Source organism: Charadrius vociferus, unplaced genomic scaffold (genome assembly GCF_000708025.1).
Source record: "Charadrius vociferus isolate BGI_N301 unplaced genomic scaffold, ASM70802v2 scaffold436, whole genome shotgun sequence".
Taxonomy (NCBI): domain Eukaryota; kingdom Metazoa; phylum Chordata; class Aves; order Charadriiformes; family Charadriidae; genus Charadrius; species Charadrius vociferus.
In genome coordinates this window covers 6882689-6896039 of record NW_009649187.1, presented here as the reverse complement: position 1 = coordinate 6896039, position 13351 = coordinate 6882689, and the positions used below count along the sequence as shown (strand labels likewise).

The window sequence follows — 13351 nt, the reverse complement described above, 5'->3', positions numbered from 1 at the left end:
TCCTGTAGGCCCCCTTTAGGTTCTGGAAGGCTGCTATAAGGTCTTCCCAGAGCCTTCTCTTCTCCAGGCTGAACAACCCCAGCTTACTTGGCCTGTCTTGATAGGAGAGGTGCTCCAGCCCTCTGGTCATCTCCATGGCCCTCCTCTGGATTCGCTCCAACAGGTCCATGTTCTTCTGCTGTTGAGGGCCCCAGAGCTGGACACAGTGCTCCAGGTGGGGTCTCACGAGAGCAGGGTAGAGGGGCAGAATCACTTCTCTCGACCTGCTGGCCACGCTTCTTTTGAAGCAGCCCAGGATGCGGTTGGCTTTCTGGGCTGTAAGTGCACATTGCCAGCTCATGTTGAGCTTCTCATCAACCAACACGCCCAAGTCTTTCTCCTTGGGACTGCTCTCAATCCATTCTCCACCCAGCCTGTATCTGTGCTTGGGATTGCCCCGATGCATGTGCAGGATCCCTGACCAACTTGCTGTTGGGCTTCTCATATTGCTCTAGGCTTTATCGCGCCTGGCTGACATATGTCAGGCATCCCTCTGGATCACTCCACTTTACTGTTCCAACAGTGCTGCTTGTGTTATTACTGCATGGTAGACTTATGAAAGCACCGGGGCCTGTTTACAACAAGGTGTCTTGTGGGACCAGAATTCAACATCTTAAGCATGTTAGGAAACAGCAAAGGGAATTGCATTACTGTAGATGTGTGTGTGTTCCACAGAGGGGAAGGCTGGAAAAGACTTTAAAGCTCTTTCAGGCTTCAGAGGAAAATAATATATCAATAAAGATAAACCAAGTGAGAAAATTGTGCAAAAAATTGCTCTGAAGGTGGGAGCCAGTTTGATATCTTAGGATGGGTTCCGTTGGTTCTCCCAAGGGCTGCATACATCTCCTGAGGGTTGTCATCAATCTGTGCAGGCCCAGCTGCCAGCTGGAGGGAGCATTCAGAGCCTGCTTGGGATCATGAGATCTTACCCAACTCCTTCAGGAAGTACCAGCTCAGTTCTGCCCAGTCCACACTGCCTTCATACCCCAGGGCTCAGGCTGATGGGGTAAGAATGGTGGTGAGTGCTGCTTATGAGTTGGTGGAGGCTGGGGCAGTCCCCTTGGGCGGGAGTGTGCTCCAGTAGGTAAGATGGGCCCTGACATACTCTTTGAGAGCCCAAGGTGGTAGCAGGGATGTGAGGAACTCTGGAGGACCATGTCACCCTGTTGTTCTAAGACCTATTAGCCTGATACTCATCTAGCAAGTCTAAAGCTACCTGGCGTGGACAATTCCAGAGGAAAATACTAGGGCTAGCTTCTTAATGGGAAGTCTATGTTTATGGTATTTATCACAGTTGCTTTTTCTTCTTTCTTCCTCTGAATCCCCTTGTTAATTTATGTGCAAGTTTCACATCAGTTTTCATTTGTTTCCTTTCTAACCTGAAGAGTCCCAGTTTACTTAATCTTCTCTGTTAGAGCAGCATTCCATATATTTGGCTGTGCTTGTCGCCCTTCTTACTTGTGAAAAGTAATGGTCAGATCACAGTCCATCACTTCACACATGAAGCTGGGATTTTTTTCCCCACAATCATAACTTGACATTTATCCACAATAAATGTTAGTGCAGGCAAACGAGGAGCAGTGGAAAAAAGCAAGAGTGGAAAAGTGTGGGATGCTGCCTTCTGGGGGCAGTGTGCGCTTGTATAATTACAGTAACCATGCTCAACTTTATTTGTGAAGTGCAAACTGTGTGCTTGTTGTTTCAATAATTTCTCCTATGCTGGAATACGTCCCCATCAGATCTGGTCTGGTTTTTGCACCTCCTGTACTCATTAACAATGGGGCCATTACTTCAGGTAATTAAGTGAACGCTTTTCCCCCCAGACCTCCAGTTCCCAGAGTTTTGTCTCTTTTTACTTTAGATCTCTTCGGAGTCTTCTTGTCTTTTTTTGTGTTTTTTTCCCTCAATATATAGGCATGTTGATTTCCCCCTTATTATTCTCTCCTAGTAGAGAGCTATTTGAAGGGACCCTATAGAGATACCCTTTGTGGAGGTTGGGCTTTCAACAAAGGTTGTCTAGGCAAACTGCTAAAACCAGCGGTTAGAGGTTCTCCTGCCTGTAGTGTGACACGTAACAGAAGCAAGTAGCAACGTCAGCCTGGACAACCTTAATTCACACTAGACTTCTGAGTGCTGAAAGATACGCTTTTGGGTCTTTGATTTCTCCTCTGTCACACTGTATATACAAACACAGTATGGCACGATTATTTTCTGAAAAACAAGACATTAATAATTGAGATAGGTTGGTTTGTTTGTTGTAGTATATCCTTATGCTTAGAAATATTTTGCAGCGGGAGCTTTCTGAGGTCCGCACATAAGAAATGAGTACCTCATAGCTGGCCCAGTCTGATTTTCAGGAAAAATTAATTAAGTGAATTATGATGGGATCGTGGGGTATGCTTCCACATTTTCTCTTGGGTTTTCCCCCTCCTTTTTATATGTAGGAGTAAAAGACTGTTTTAAATAGATTTTTAGAAATTAAATTCGAAAACATGTATGTGGCTATCTTGAATAAATCAGGTATTTTCCTCAAGTCTACTCATGGATATCTGTAAATTCTCTTTTAAATTGTTAAAAAATACTGAGTGATAGAGATAATTTCGTAAGTGCCAAAAATCTCTTTAAACCTAGAAAACTGAATCTAGGTGATGGTTTCTGATTTCTCCAGTGAGATAAATGACACAGAAAAGGGAGAAAGAAATTTCTTCTGAGTCCTTTCTCTAAATAGTTTTTTGCCTTGATTAGGAGTTCTGCCTATGTAGTGATGTCCAGGCATGACTTGCAGCTCTCTTATTGTCTCATTTTATTGTTGCACATCACTATGGAAATACTTGCTGACCTGTGCAAATAAGTAGCCCATCTCCAAAGAGCCCTGTTTACCTCCAAGAAGGCACAATAACCATTCAGTAGAGGAAATGATTTACGATGAGGAGGCAGGGTCACTTACTTCAAGATCCTATTGTAAGGTTAGACTTTAACAAAGGAACACTAGCAAATGAGCACAAAGAGGGTTTTACAGGCGCAGAGGACAACAAAAGCCGAAGTGTAATGTCAAGAGTAAAACACACAGACACACAGCTGAAGCTGATTGAAAGGAATATAGTTTTGCAACATGGATAATTCATTACCCCTTAAACTGGAGGTGTTTTCTTAGCTAGTTAAACTGCAGGATTAAATAGTCTAAAATGATTGTTGCGGATGTGGTTTTAATCCTTGGGCAGTCTGGAGATCTTGGCAGCTGGGGTCTTTACACCTGGGAGAGGCTTATGTGACCAGTTACCCGGCCTCAGCCAGGGCTGGGGGTAAGCACCCTTCGCAGGGAGCGTTCGCCACCGCCTTTGCGCTCAGGCCAGGCAGCAGCTCCGCGGGGCGAGGGCGGCTGCTGCCGCTGGGTGTCTCTCGGCGATGCCTTCTCGAGGCTGTCTGAGCATCTCAATATCTGACTGGTGATCAAAACTCCTCCGGTGCAGCATGCAGTTCAGCTGAGGCTCTCCTCCTTTCTACTAACATTTTTTGCCTGTCAAGGAAGAAATTTGAAGCCATTTGGTTTGGACTGTCTTTCATGATTTTGTGTACTGGAATCTCCTGATGATATTCCTTTTTCACTGCCGTCTGTAGGACTTGAGATCTTGCCATACTGATGCTTGGTTTATAAATGCTAAATTGCATTGGCAATGGATTGCTATTTCTCACACAGTGGCCTCTTTTTTTTTGAACCAGTAGTAGCAGGACTGTTTGTGTAGTCACTGAAACTTTTTCTCTTCCTCACCTTCAGATGTCCCACCTCTGTTTTAACTGTATGGAGCTTGCATATTTTTTCTTGCTGTTTCTTGCTGAAGAAACTGTTTCAGTCACCAAGAAGTGCATACCATCCCAAGGGAACATGAGTATTATATCCTCTAGACAAAAGATTAAGATATAGATTGAAATAAATAGGTAAGATTTAGGTTTAGAGAGCATCTAAGTTGTTGACAAAAAAAAATATGGTCATGATATGAAACTAACTTCAAACCAACCTGTTGTAGCAAGCGAAATGGAATCATATGGGAGCTCCAAAAGTTTTGTGTGTGCCTGCAAAACTTCTGAGTTTCACGCTGTAATGGTATTTCTAGTGACATGCAATACAAATAAGCTTTGAACTCCTGTGTTCCCCCTGCTGAAGGGAAGCATGAGCTAGGAATAGGATTTTCAAGTCCTCAGCTAGCATCATACATTTGTCAAATGAACTACCCCAGCTCCCAGGCCGACACCGTTGCAGCCCTGGCCTGGGGGCCATCCAGTAGAGTCAGGGGGAGTCCAGACTGTGCTTTAACCTACCTCCATGCCTGCCTAGGAGCAGAGACAGATGCCAAAGCTGAGACCGATGTTAGTTCTGCGGATTTTATTTACAGCCCAGCCAGCAGGTGTGATTTCCATGGGGAGCTTGCTCTTCCCTTGAGAATGACAGCCCAGTGCTGCAGCTGTGTGGGATCACAGAGTGCAAGTCCTCTTCCAAACATGCTTACAGCCAAAAGCTAAAAGCTAAATGAAGTTTATGTAATGACAGCATTTATTTTCTCACGTAAACATAAAATGCTTTATCACTCTTTCTCTGACCCACCCACTGCCTACCCTGCTTTGCTGTAGGGAGCTCACTTTAAGTTAGTTGTCTCTGGATCCTTGGCCTTTACGTATTCTGACTCTTCTTTGTCTTGAAATATATATGTAAAAATGCTTTTCATCCATGTTTGCACAGTTTATGGTATCTCTCTGCTTTTGTTCCCATTTATGGGACTGTAGTGCATACATACACACACATAGGCTACGCACCATCCAGTTGCACATACATGTGCACACTTCAGCATGAGTCACCTTACCCACATCTTCGTGACTAGAAACACAGTTCTGCTTCATGTATTCGCACGCACTTCTGTGATTTGCAAGTATTCAAGAGACAAACAGCCACGAGCTAGCATCTTAGTCTGCTGTTGTCATGTATTCTTTCCTAGTACTTTTCAAATGTAATGTAAGGACATTAAGCATGGAAACAGCACCTTCCTCTGCAGTATAGAAATTCCTTTAGATACTTTGAGGGCTTCTGAATGTGCAAATATTTGTGTTTCCGCACAGTCAGGTGTACCTGCCTCCTGCCCTTCAAAGGCAGGAAGTCTGTGTCACTGCAGACTCAGTGTGGTAGATTCTTAATGGGGATCCCAACCTAAACTGACAGATCTTGGGTGTAATTTTTTTAACCTGTCAAGAGCCATCTTTTTTTCTTTTGCATTTTATTTTTATTAACAAGATACAAGGAACAAAGTACACTCAGAAGGAGGCATAGAAAGCAGTAACATTCACAGCCACTCCACAGAAAAGTCTCGCAGGAGCATAATAAAGGTTTACTGAGTTTTTAATTGTGGGTGGTACTCTGTGCTGAAGGTACAGTTTTGGGGAGAAATCTGGTGAGAGCTGCCCATTTAATTCACAGTGGCACCACTGCATTACCTTCACCCAAAATCAAGATCAATAGGAAAGCGTCGGTATCTTTTCACATTGGAGGAGAAACCTGAATTCTGCCTTTCCGTGGCGGCTGCACTCCCATGAGGTCACGAGAGAGTCACTGTCCCGCTCTCCGCCTCATTTCTCTCATTGTAAAACATGATTTACTTCACTTATTCCCACAGGTTTTGTGGCTGTTAATGGGAAGTGTAAATCACTGTTTTACTATTGCTCTGGCTGGGAAATCAGGCCCATCTTTCTCACTGTGCATTCTCTGTTCATCACACACAGGCAGAACTGAACCCCGGAGAAACTGGAGAGTCCAGCTACTGGGTGGAGGCTTCGCTGTGGTTCCCAAATACCCTCTTGCTGCGCTTGTTGGCTCAGGCTGTGTTTGTAAACACTCACAGGCCCGCTCCTTTGGATTGTTCTTTGGAGCCAGATTTTCTTTTGATGTTAAACAGGATGTGTGTGTTAATTAATTTATTTTACTCAGGGTAGGAAATTGCTGCCAATGTTCTTTGAAGAGTCCTGTGAGCCATCTCTCCCCTCACATAAACATTCAGGCAATTTTGGTTAAAGTGTTTATTTTTTTTTAACTATGCATAAATGTTAATCTGGCTGTTTTACAGCGGAGAGGTTTTACAGGCTCCTTTAAAAATGTCAAGGTCATGTTTAAACAGTTACTGTTTAAACTGAGGAGATGAAGCACTGGACCAAGAGGATTCAGAGGTGAAAAAATGAAAACCAGTATTTTCTGCTAACAGGTGTTATTTGAGAGTTTAGTGCTGGTAAAAGCGATGGTGAAAACCTTCGGAGACTGACTGCTTCTGCACCTACTCCTTTGTACTTGTACCGTGGACATTGTTAGTGAAAATACACCCTTCCTGCCTTAGTCCTAAATTAAAAGGACTTCTGCCTGGTGATGACAGGGAAGCGCAGGCTCTGTAAACCGTGACTTCCTGAGACTGCCAGGAGGGGCCAGTTCATGCCAATTACGGCAGTGACATTTATGATGTGGAGGTATACTACTTCATGGTTTGTAATGGTCCAGGAGGCTGTGATGATTAAATGTTGCTTGTGAGGGCTCCCATATTCGGACTAATCTCTCGGGAGCAAAAGGACTGAGAATCCTTGTGCTGCATATTACAATGTAGCACTCCCACTTGGGTAAGGAGCACAGGGTGCTTCTTTTCTAACCCCAAAACTTTCAAACTGCAAGTTTGACAAAAATAATCAAGCTTTATGGAATGCTATTAAGTTATATTTAAGTTGGAAGAAAGCAAAACCCTGTATTTTTTTAATAACTTTCTCTTTTTGTGAGAGCATTAAATAACTCCGCTCTTGGATTGATGTTTAATTGGTAGGGTGTTATGATTTGAGAGCTGATGCAGTTCAAACTGATCAGACTCTTGCATGCTACCAGACGTGCACAGTATTTTACTAAACAAGACCAGACAGATGCCTTGTTCTGAAGAGACTGCAGCTTGAGACTGATCTTTCAAGATACTGTATGACGGCAGATTCCCCAAGGGAATGATTTGGTCTCTTTGTAATCTCAAGTGTCTGCATACACTTCAGTGTAGGTTGCGTGTCTAGCACTCTTATTCTAGAACAATAATCCGCAGCCATTTAAATCAAGGCCTAACTGAGAACTTAATGGAAAAAGTTTAGTATCTCCCCAAGGACTGTGCCATAAATTCAGCTGAGATGACAAGAGGAAGGAATTGCAAGATGGATAGCGTGACATACATGAAGTTTATCTTTAACTTGAGTTGAATTCAAACAGAGCTAGTAATGGCCAAATGTTATGATGACTTTGGTGATGAGAGTTAAATTGGAGGTTTTCCCAGGGATCTGTGCTCCATTTTAAAATGCAAAGAAACAAAATTTGTTGTAGCTGGCACTAAATGGAAGTCTTTTTTTTAGCAGTAGCAATAGATAGCAATGACTGATCCACAGAAACCAAACTGCTCATTTCTCATTCCTTTTGGTTATGGGTGACCCACAGCAATGAAGGAGTTGCTTGTTCATTTTCTTCTCAACACTGTGAAAGACAGCATTCAGCTCATGAAGACTGTCCATCTGTCATCTTTTTTGCAGTATTAGCCTTCCCCTGAACAGAGACCTTATTTAAAAAATGAGGGAGACGCCACCCCAGTACGTGGCATTAATTTTCAGGATTCATTCAATAATCAGTAACGTATAATACCATACGATATTTTAAGCTGGTGGAGATATCTGGGATATAGGGAGAAATCTGTGCTCATCCTTTACGTAACAGTCATTGAGTCACGCAATCTTGTTTAAACAAACAGTGTGAATCTTAAAATAGCCCCTGGACATTCCACTGTGATGGCCATATTCAAATGAATGTTCAAGATGTTTCCCCACTATCGTATACCCACACAGTAACCCTTCAGTGACAGCAGAACCATCTAGAGACAGTATTAAGCTACACTCGCACTGGACACACAGATCTATTCGCTTGCTCTGATGAAGCAGGAAAATCTGCTTCTCTGTCATCCACTCACCAAGGGAGGCAATAGATATGAAACGTTTTGAGGCTAAGCTCATCTGAGGGTGATTTTAACATACCAGTTATTGTTACTGGATAATTATTAGAGGAATTCATGGAACATGACCTTGTTGCCATATAAATGGTGGGAAACCCTGCTCTTCAACTGATTGATTAACAACTGACATTGGTCGGTTTCAAGAAGACAGGGAAGAAAACTTGAAATCCTTTGAATGCAACATTATTAATATTGCTATAGATACAGAACTAGAGGAAATTGTTCTTACAGCTCGGAACATTTGTCTGATTCCTGTAATCTTCACTGTTTTTTTCTATAGACTCCCATTGATATATTTCAAAGGCTAGTTTAGATATGATACAAGCATAAATATTTTGTGCACCTGATCAGCTAAGAGAGCAGCCAGTAGACATTGCAGCTCAGCATTCAGAAATTGTTTAGCGGTGTCTCTCTAGCAAAGAAAGCTTCAAAGGGGAGGCTGGAAAGGTTACTCTTCTGGAGCTCACTCAGTTTCGAACCTAGAGGTCAGGCTACTATTGGAAGGACTTGGATTTTCATGAGATGGAAACAAAATCATGCTGCTGCAGCCCCATTCTGTATGGGTCTGCAGGTGAAGTACTCAGCTCTTCAAGACTGTCCATGTGTTCTCTTCCACCAGGCTATAGCTATATCATGTGTCCTGAACAGACTGCGAAATCGGTCAACAAACCTGGTATTGATCCCTCAGTAAAGGCAGGATAAGGCTCCAGACAGAAGACTGTGTGGAGTGAGCTTATGGCAGCTAAACGAGCTGAATGTGTACCGAATGCTTCTCCTTCCAAGTTGGGGACCTAACCCGTGCTTCTGAATTCCAAAGTCTCAAGCACTTCAAGCCGAGAGGAAAATACCTCATGTCCTAGGTGGCTTGCAAAAGTCCCAGTGAAAGGCACGTGTCCCCAGGAGTCACTGGGGGAGCTGGGGAACCAGGCGGGCCGCCAACAGGTACACAGGGCCTGCCTGGGAGCACCCTGGCACTGAGACCCTGCCAGACCCCAGCCGCCCCCCCTTTGTCTGAACTCCCCTGGGGGCAGTGACCCACAGCACTGAGGAGCAGAGATGTATAGAACGGGGCTGGCCATTTGGACGTACCTCCTGACCCTGTCTCACAACAGGAGAGAGCACTCAGTGACATTAAAATAGAACAAATTTGCAATGATATCAGGTTATATGTTTTATGAGCCATATAATTAACATGCGACACTCAGTGCCATGGGATATTATTGACTTAAATAGCTTAGTAAGTATCAAAAAGGATTAGGCATTGACATGAAACAGAATAGCATATGCACTGACACAAGCTAGGATCAAAATTACAAGGGCTACCAATCCTTGTGCTTCAGGGCATATTTTGATCATCAGCTTGGGGTCAGGAGGAAAGCCGCTCTCTAATCAAGTAGTGTGCAGCATGCATGTGGGTTGTAGTTATACGGATCTCTTTTTTTGGCCTGTTTTGATTCCTTTCTCTTTTCTGTCTTCCTTTCATCCCCTCCTGTTCCTCCTCCCTCCCATTTATCGTCTGCAATAGGTCACTACTGAAGACAAGACACTAAACTAGATGGATGGCTGAATAGTCCGTACTAATAGGGTAATTTAATGTTTGCTTCTCTCCAGAACTCTAACGTTTATTTCAAATATAAATTTTATATTCACTTGCTAAAAAGTTCCTCTCTTTCCAACCTTCCTTCTACGCACGCTACTTTTTATTTTTATCAGCTACACCTACAAATCCACTTAGGCTTATTTGAATCATGATTTTTCAGAGGTAATAAATGAACCTCAGTTTGGGAGAAGGAAGAGAACAACCAGGCACATTAAAGGAACCTGGCTTTTCTGGTAGATACTCAACAATTGCTTAAGTAAAAAAAAAAAAATTTAGAGATCTTGTATTGTATAGCCAACATGAATAATCAGCTATGAAAAAAGGGGGGTTCTTCTGTATACATGACAGTAAGTCTGTGGGCAGTCATGCTAAAATGATGCTTGATTTAGGTAACTCTTTGCATGTTTCTTTGTAGATTCTGAAGCAAAATAATTGCTAAGAATTTTAACACTTTCATCACTTGCACATGCCAAAAAAAATCCTAATTTTAAGATGATGCAATATTTCACACAATTCTAGGGGTTTGGGTGTTTTGTTTTGTATTTTCATTTGTTACTATACTGAAGTAGTGCCAGGAAAGCCTCACGTAAGAGCAGAGCAGGTTGAATTTCATGTCCTGCAAATGCCTTGCAAGTGATAAGACCTACCTTGAGTTACTCACTCTAAACAGACAGACTGGACAGTGGAGGCATAGAGAAGAAAAATTACTTGGTTCTTTGTGGGACCCCAATTTAACAGCAGAAAACCAAAGAATGTCTATTTAAAAAATATGCCTACTCATTTCATGCATTGCTTTTTTTCCTTCATGCCTTCACCCTCCTAGACTGATTTCTAATTCCCCCATTCTTATCCTTCCCAGGTCTAATTTTGCTAACGCCCTCTCCTCATATCTGGCACTAGCCAATGCTGCTCCGCTCAGCACACTGATGCACATTGCCCTTTGGCTTATTCAACCTTTCTGGGAAGATGCTACCATGCAGCTTCTCCAGCACCCTTCCCATTTTCTACAGCGGGTTGAGTTCCAGTTAGTTTCTGTGAACTCATTTTGTAGTTCTTCACTCTCCTTCCCTAAAGACCAATGCTTTTGTGTTATTTCCTTCCCACAGACATTCTTCAACGTGCCAATGCTGACCTTAGGCTCCATGGACAGATGGGGCCTGATCCAAAGTCCATTAACATCAGAGGAAATGTCCATTTGCGCCCATGGGCTTTGCATTAAATCCTTTGCATTTTACTTATTTCTTTAGTACCTCTTACTCAGCTCCAGTTATTAAAATCAGATTAATCCCTGACAGATCCCTTACAGTTCAGTGTACTGTATAAGCCAACCTGTGCTACTTCAAAAGATAGAGACCCAAACTGCTACTCCGCTAATATGAAATCTGCGGCTGGCTAATACTAAAAGCAAGACATTACTTCCAGATTTCAATTCTGCATAACTGAGGTCAGAATCTCATTTACTGTTCATTAGCTGAATCTCCCATTACTAGCACACAGGCTCTCTCAAAGCCATTTCTTACTCTTCAGGTATTTTCTGGCCCTTACAACATTACTCTGCCCAAGCACTGTTTAAGATTCACCTCTGTTTGCAGTTTTACTCTCAATACAAGTAGACTGCTATGTCAGCCAGAACATCAATATTTCTTTCTGTTGACAAAATACTCTTTTATCCATATTGCCACCCCTCCTCCTGCTTCATTTTGTCTACATTCCTTTCAAAAACTCTACTCCCATAATTTAGTCTCCCACTCAGTACTTGGTTTAATCAAGTCTGTCACTCAATTTATATCCCACTTCTCGCTTAACACAAGTTTCTCGGTTAGCAATCTGTTTCTGTAGCACTTGCTATGCATAACACATGGTTAGCTTTTCTTTCCACACTTGCTTCTCTGTTCCCTTTCTGATTTCCAGACCTCACTTTTCCTTGTAACACTTGAGGATGAGAAACTTCCTCTTCTGTCTCCCTCTTTTTATGTTTCTCGTGTATTTTTATGAGCCCATTACAATCAGGGCTTCTTAAATATCATGGGGTGCTTTGTGTAGGGCACAGAACAGTCCTTGAGTCCAGTTAAAACAATCTTCAACTGCAGAATCTCACTCAGTTTAATACACAGCTTTAGGTAAACTTCTCCTGTTGCTGTGTTTCTCTGTTGTGGCTTGTACCTCTTTCCATCTTCATCATCCTTCCTTGGTTTGTAGGAGCACGGGACAAACGCATAAAAGGTAATCTCCATCTGGCTGCTCATTCAGCACAGTGTGCTAATATCTGGTCTTAAACATCCACCCTCAGTTTTTGTGTTGAGGAACAAAGAGAGGAACAGAGTCCTGCTCCAGTTGCTCCGTACATCTTAGCATAGGGGACTGTGTCATATATCTTGACTATATTGCCTGGTGCAACCACAGCACAAACTTAACAGCTCACCTTTCCTGCACAAAGAACATCCCATTTCATTTTGGATGGTGGACATGCACTGCTGGTTGTCTATCAGCAACACTGCCCACCACCGCATCTAGAATCTCCCACTTGAATTTTGTGTTATCAGTCAATTCTGCCAGTAAGGACTGTAGGTTGTCTGATTCCTTTCCTCCTCATCTGCAGCTCGAGAAACTGGTGGATCACTGAATGAGGCTGCTGGACTTGTTTTAGCTTAGCAGGAGGCAAATTCACCAATTGGCACCTGTTGGATAGATCGTTTGTTGGTTCTCTGAATTATTCTGCTGGGTCAGCAAGTTTCCAGGTTTAACTGCTGGCATGGTGCAAGATGCAGAATGCTGTTGTTTCATAATCACCTTCTAGAAGTACTGCTTTGTTGTAATGCTACTGTTACGTTGTCCTACTTTTGCTATCTACTTTCTGCATAAGCTGGGTGAATTTTTGCCCGCTGCATTACTTAGGTACTTAGGTGCCTTTGCAGCACTGGGCTGGCTGCGTTTAACCTGGAGATGGGGAGCGTGGGGGATATGCTGGTGGCTGCCGTAACTGCTTTTCACGGGATTGAGTAACACAATTCCCTAGTCCAGCCACAGAGCAGTACTGCATGGTACTTATACAGTACTATTCATTTTCAGATCAGTTTAATACTGCTCCTGGCTTATGGTTTGCTCATCTGTCCCCTCTATGTTCTTAACACAGCTCGCGCTCCCAGCCGCGCCGGAGAGGCCAGAGCAGTCCTTCCCTCTCTGCCTGGATCAGTGACTGCCCTATATAAATCTGCATATTAAGCAGATTTGGCAATTGTTCAGACAGAGACAGACTCACTTAAGTAAGAGGTGAAAATAAACTTGCTTATAAAGGCACTGCAGCCAGCACTCTCGGATGGTATGCTATTAGAGACAGAACAGAGGCAGGCTTGTTTGCTTTTGCAGTCGGAGACCGATGATTTCTGTTTGTCTTCTGCGTCCAAGTCCCATCACCATAAACCATACGTGTGTGCGAACACCGCGTCCCATTCTTTAGCAGTTTCAAGACATTTCGCGTGTTACCGCTCTACCTCTGCAGCAGAAGGTTCATTTCCTCGGGGGCTCCCACACGTACCCCCAAGGTCGGGCAAGCGCTGCCCTCTCGGCAGCGCGCCGGGCCCAGCGCTGAGGCGGGTCGGGAGGAGGACTTGGGGCTCCGCTTCCCCCGCTCGTGGGGGGCAACGCGGGGCGGCGGGTCCCC

At 43.4% G+C, this 13351-nt stretch overlaps 1 protein-coding gene across 1 annotated transcript in view; it reads left to right on the top strand.

Annotated features, from left to right (window-relative positions):
- Positions 1–12633: 12633 nt before the first annotated feature.
- The window catches only part of CAMK2G (calcium/calmodulin-dependent protein kinase II gamma), a 123255-nt gene continuing 122537 nt past the window's right edge, over positions 12634–13351 (top strand). The window contains exon 1 of the mRNA XM_009888839.1: positions 12634–12689. Within this exon, the coding sequence (XP_009887141.1) occupies positions 12634–12689 (56 nt within the window). The remainder of the gene's footprint in view (positions 12690–13351) is intronic.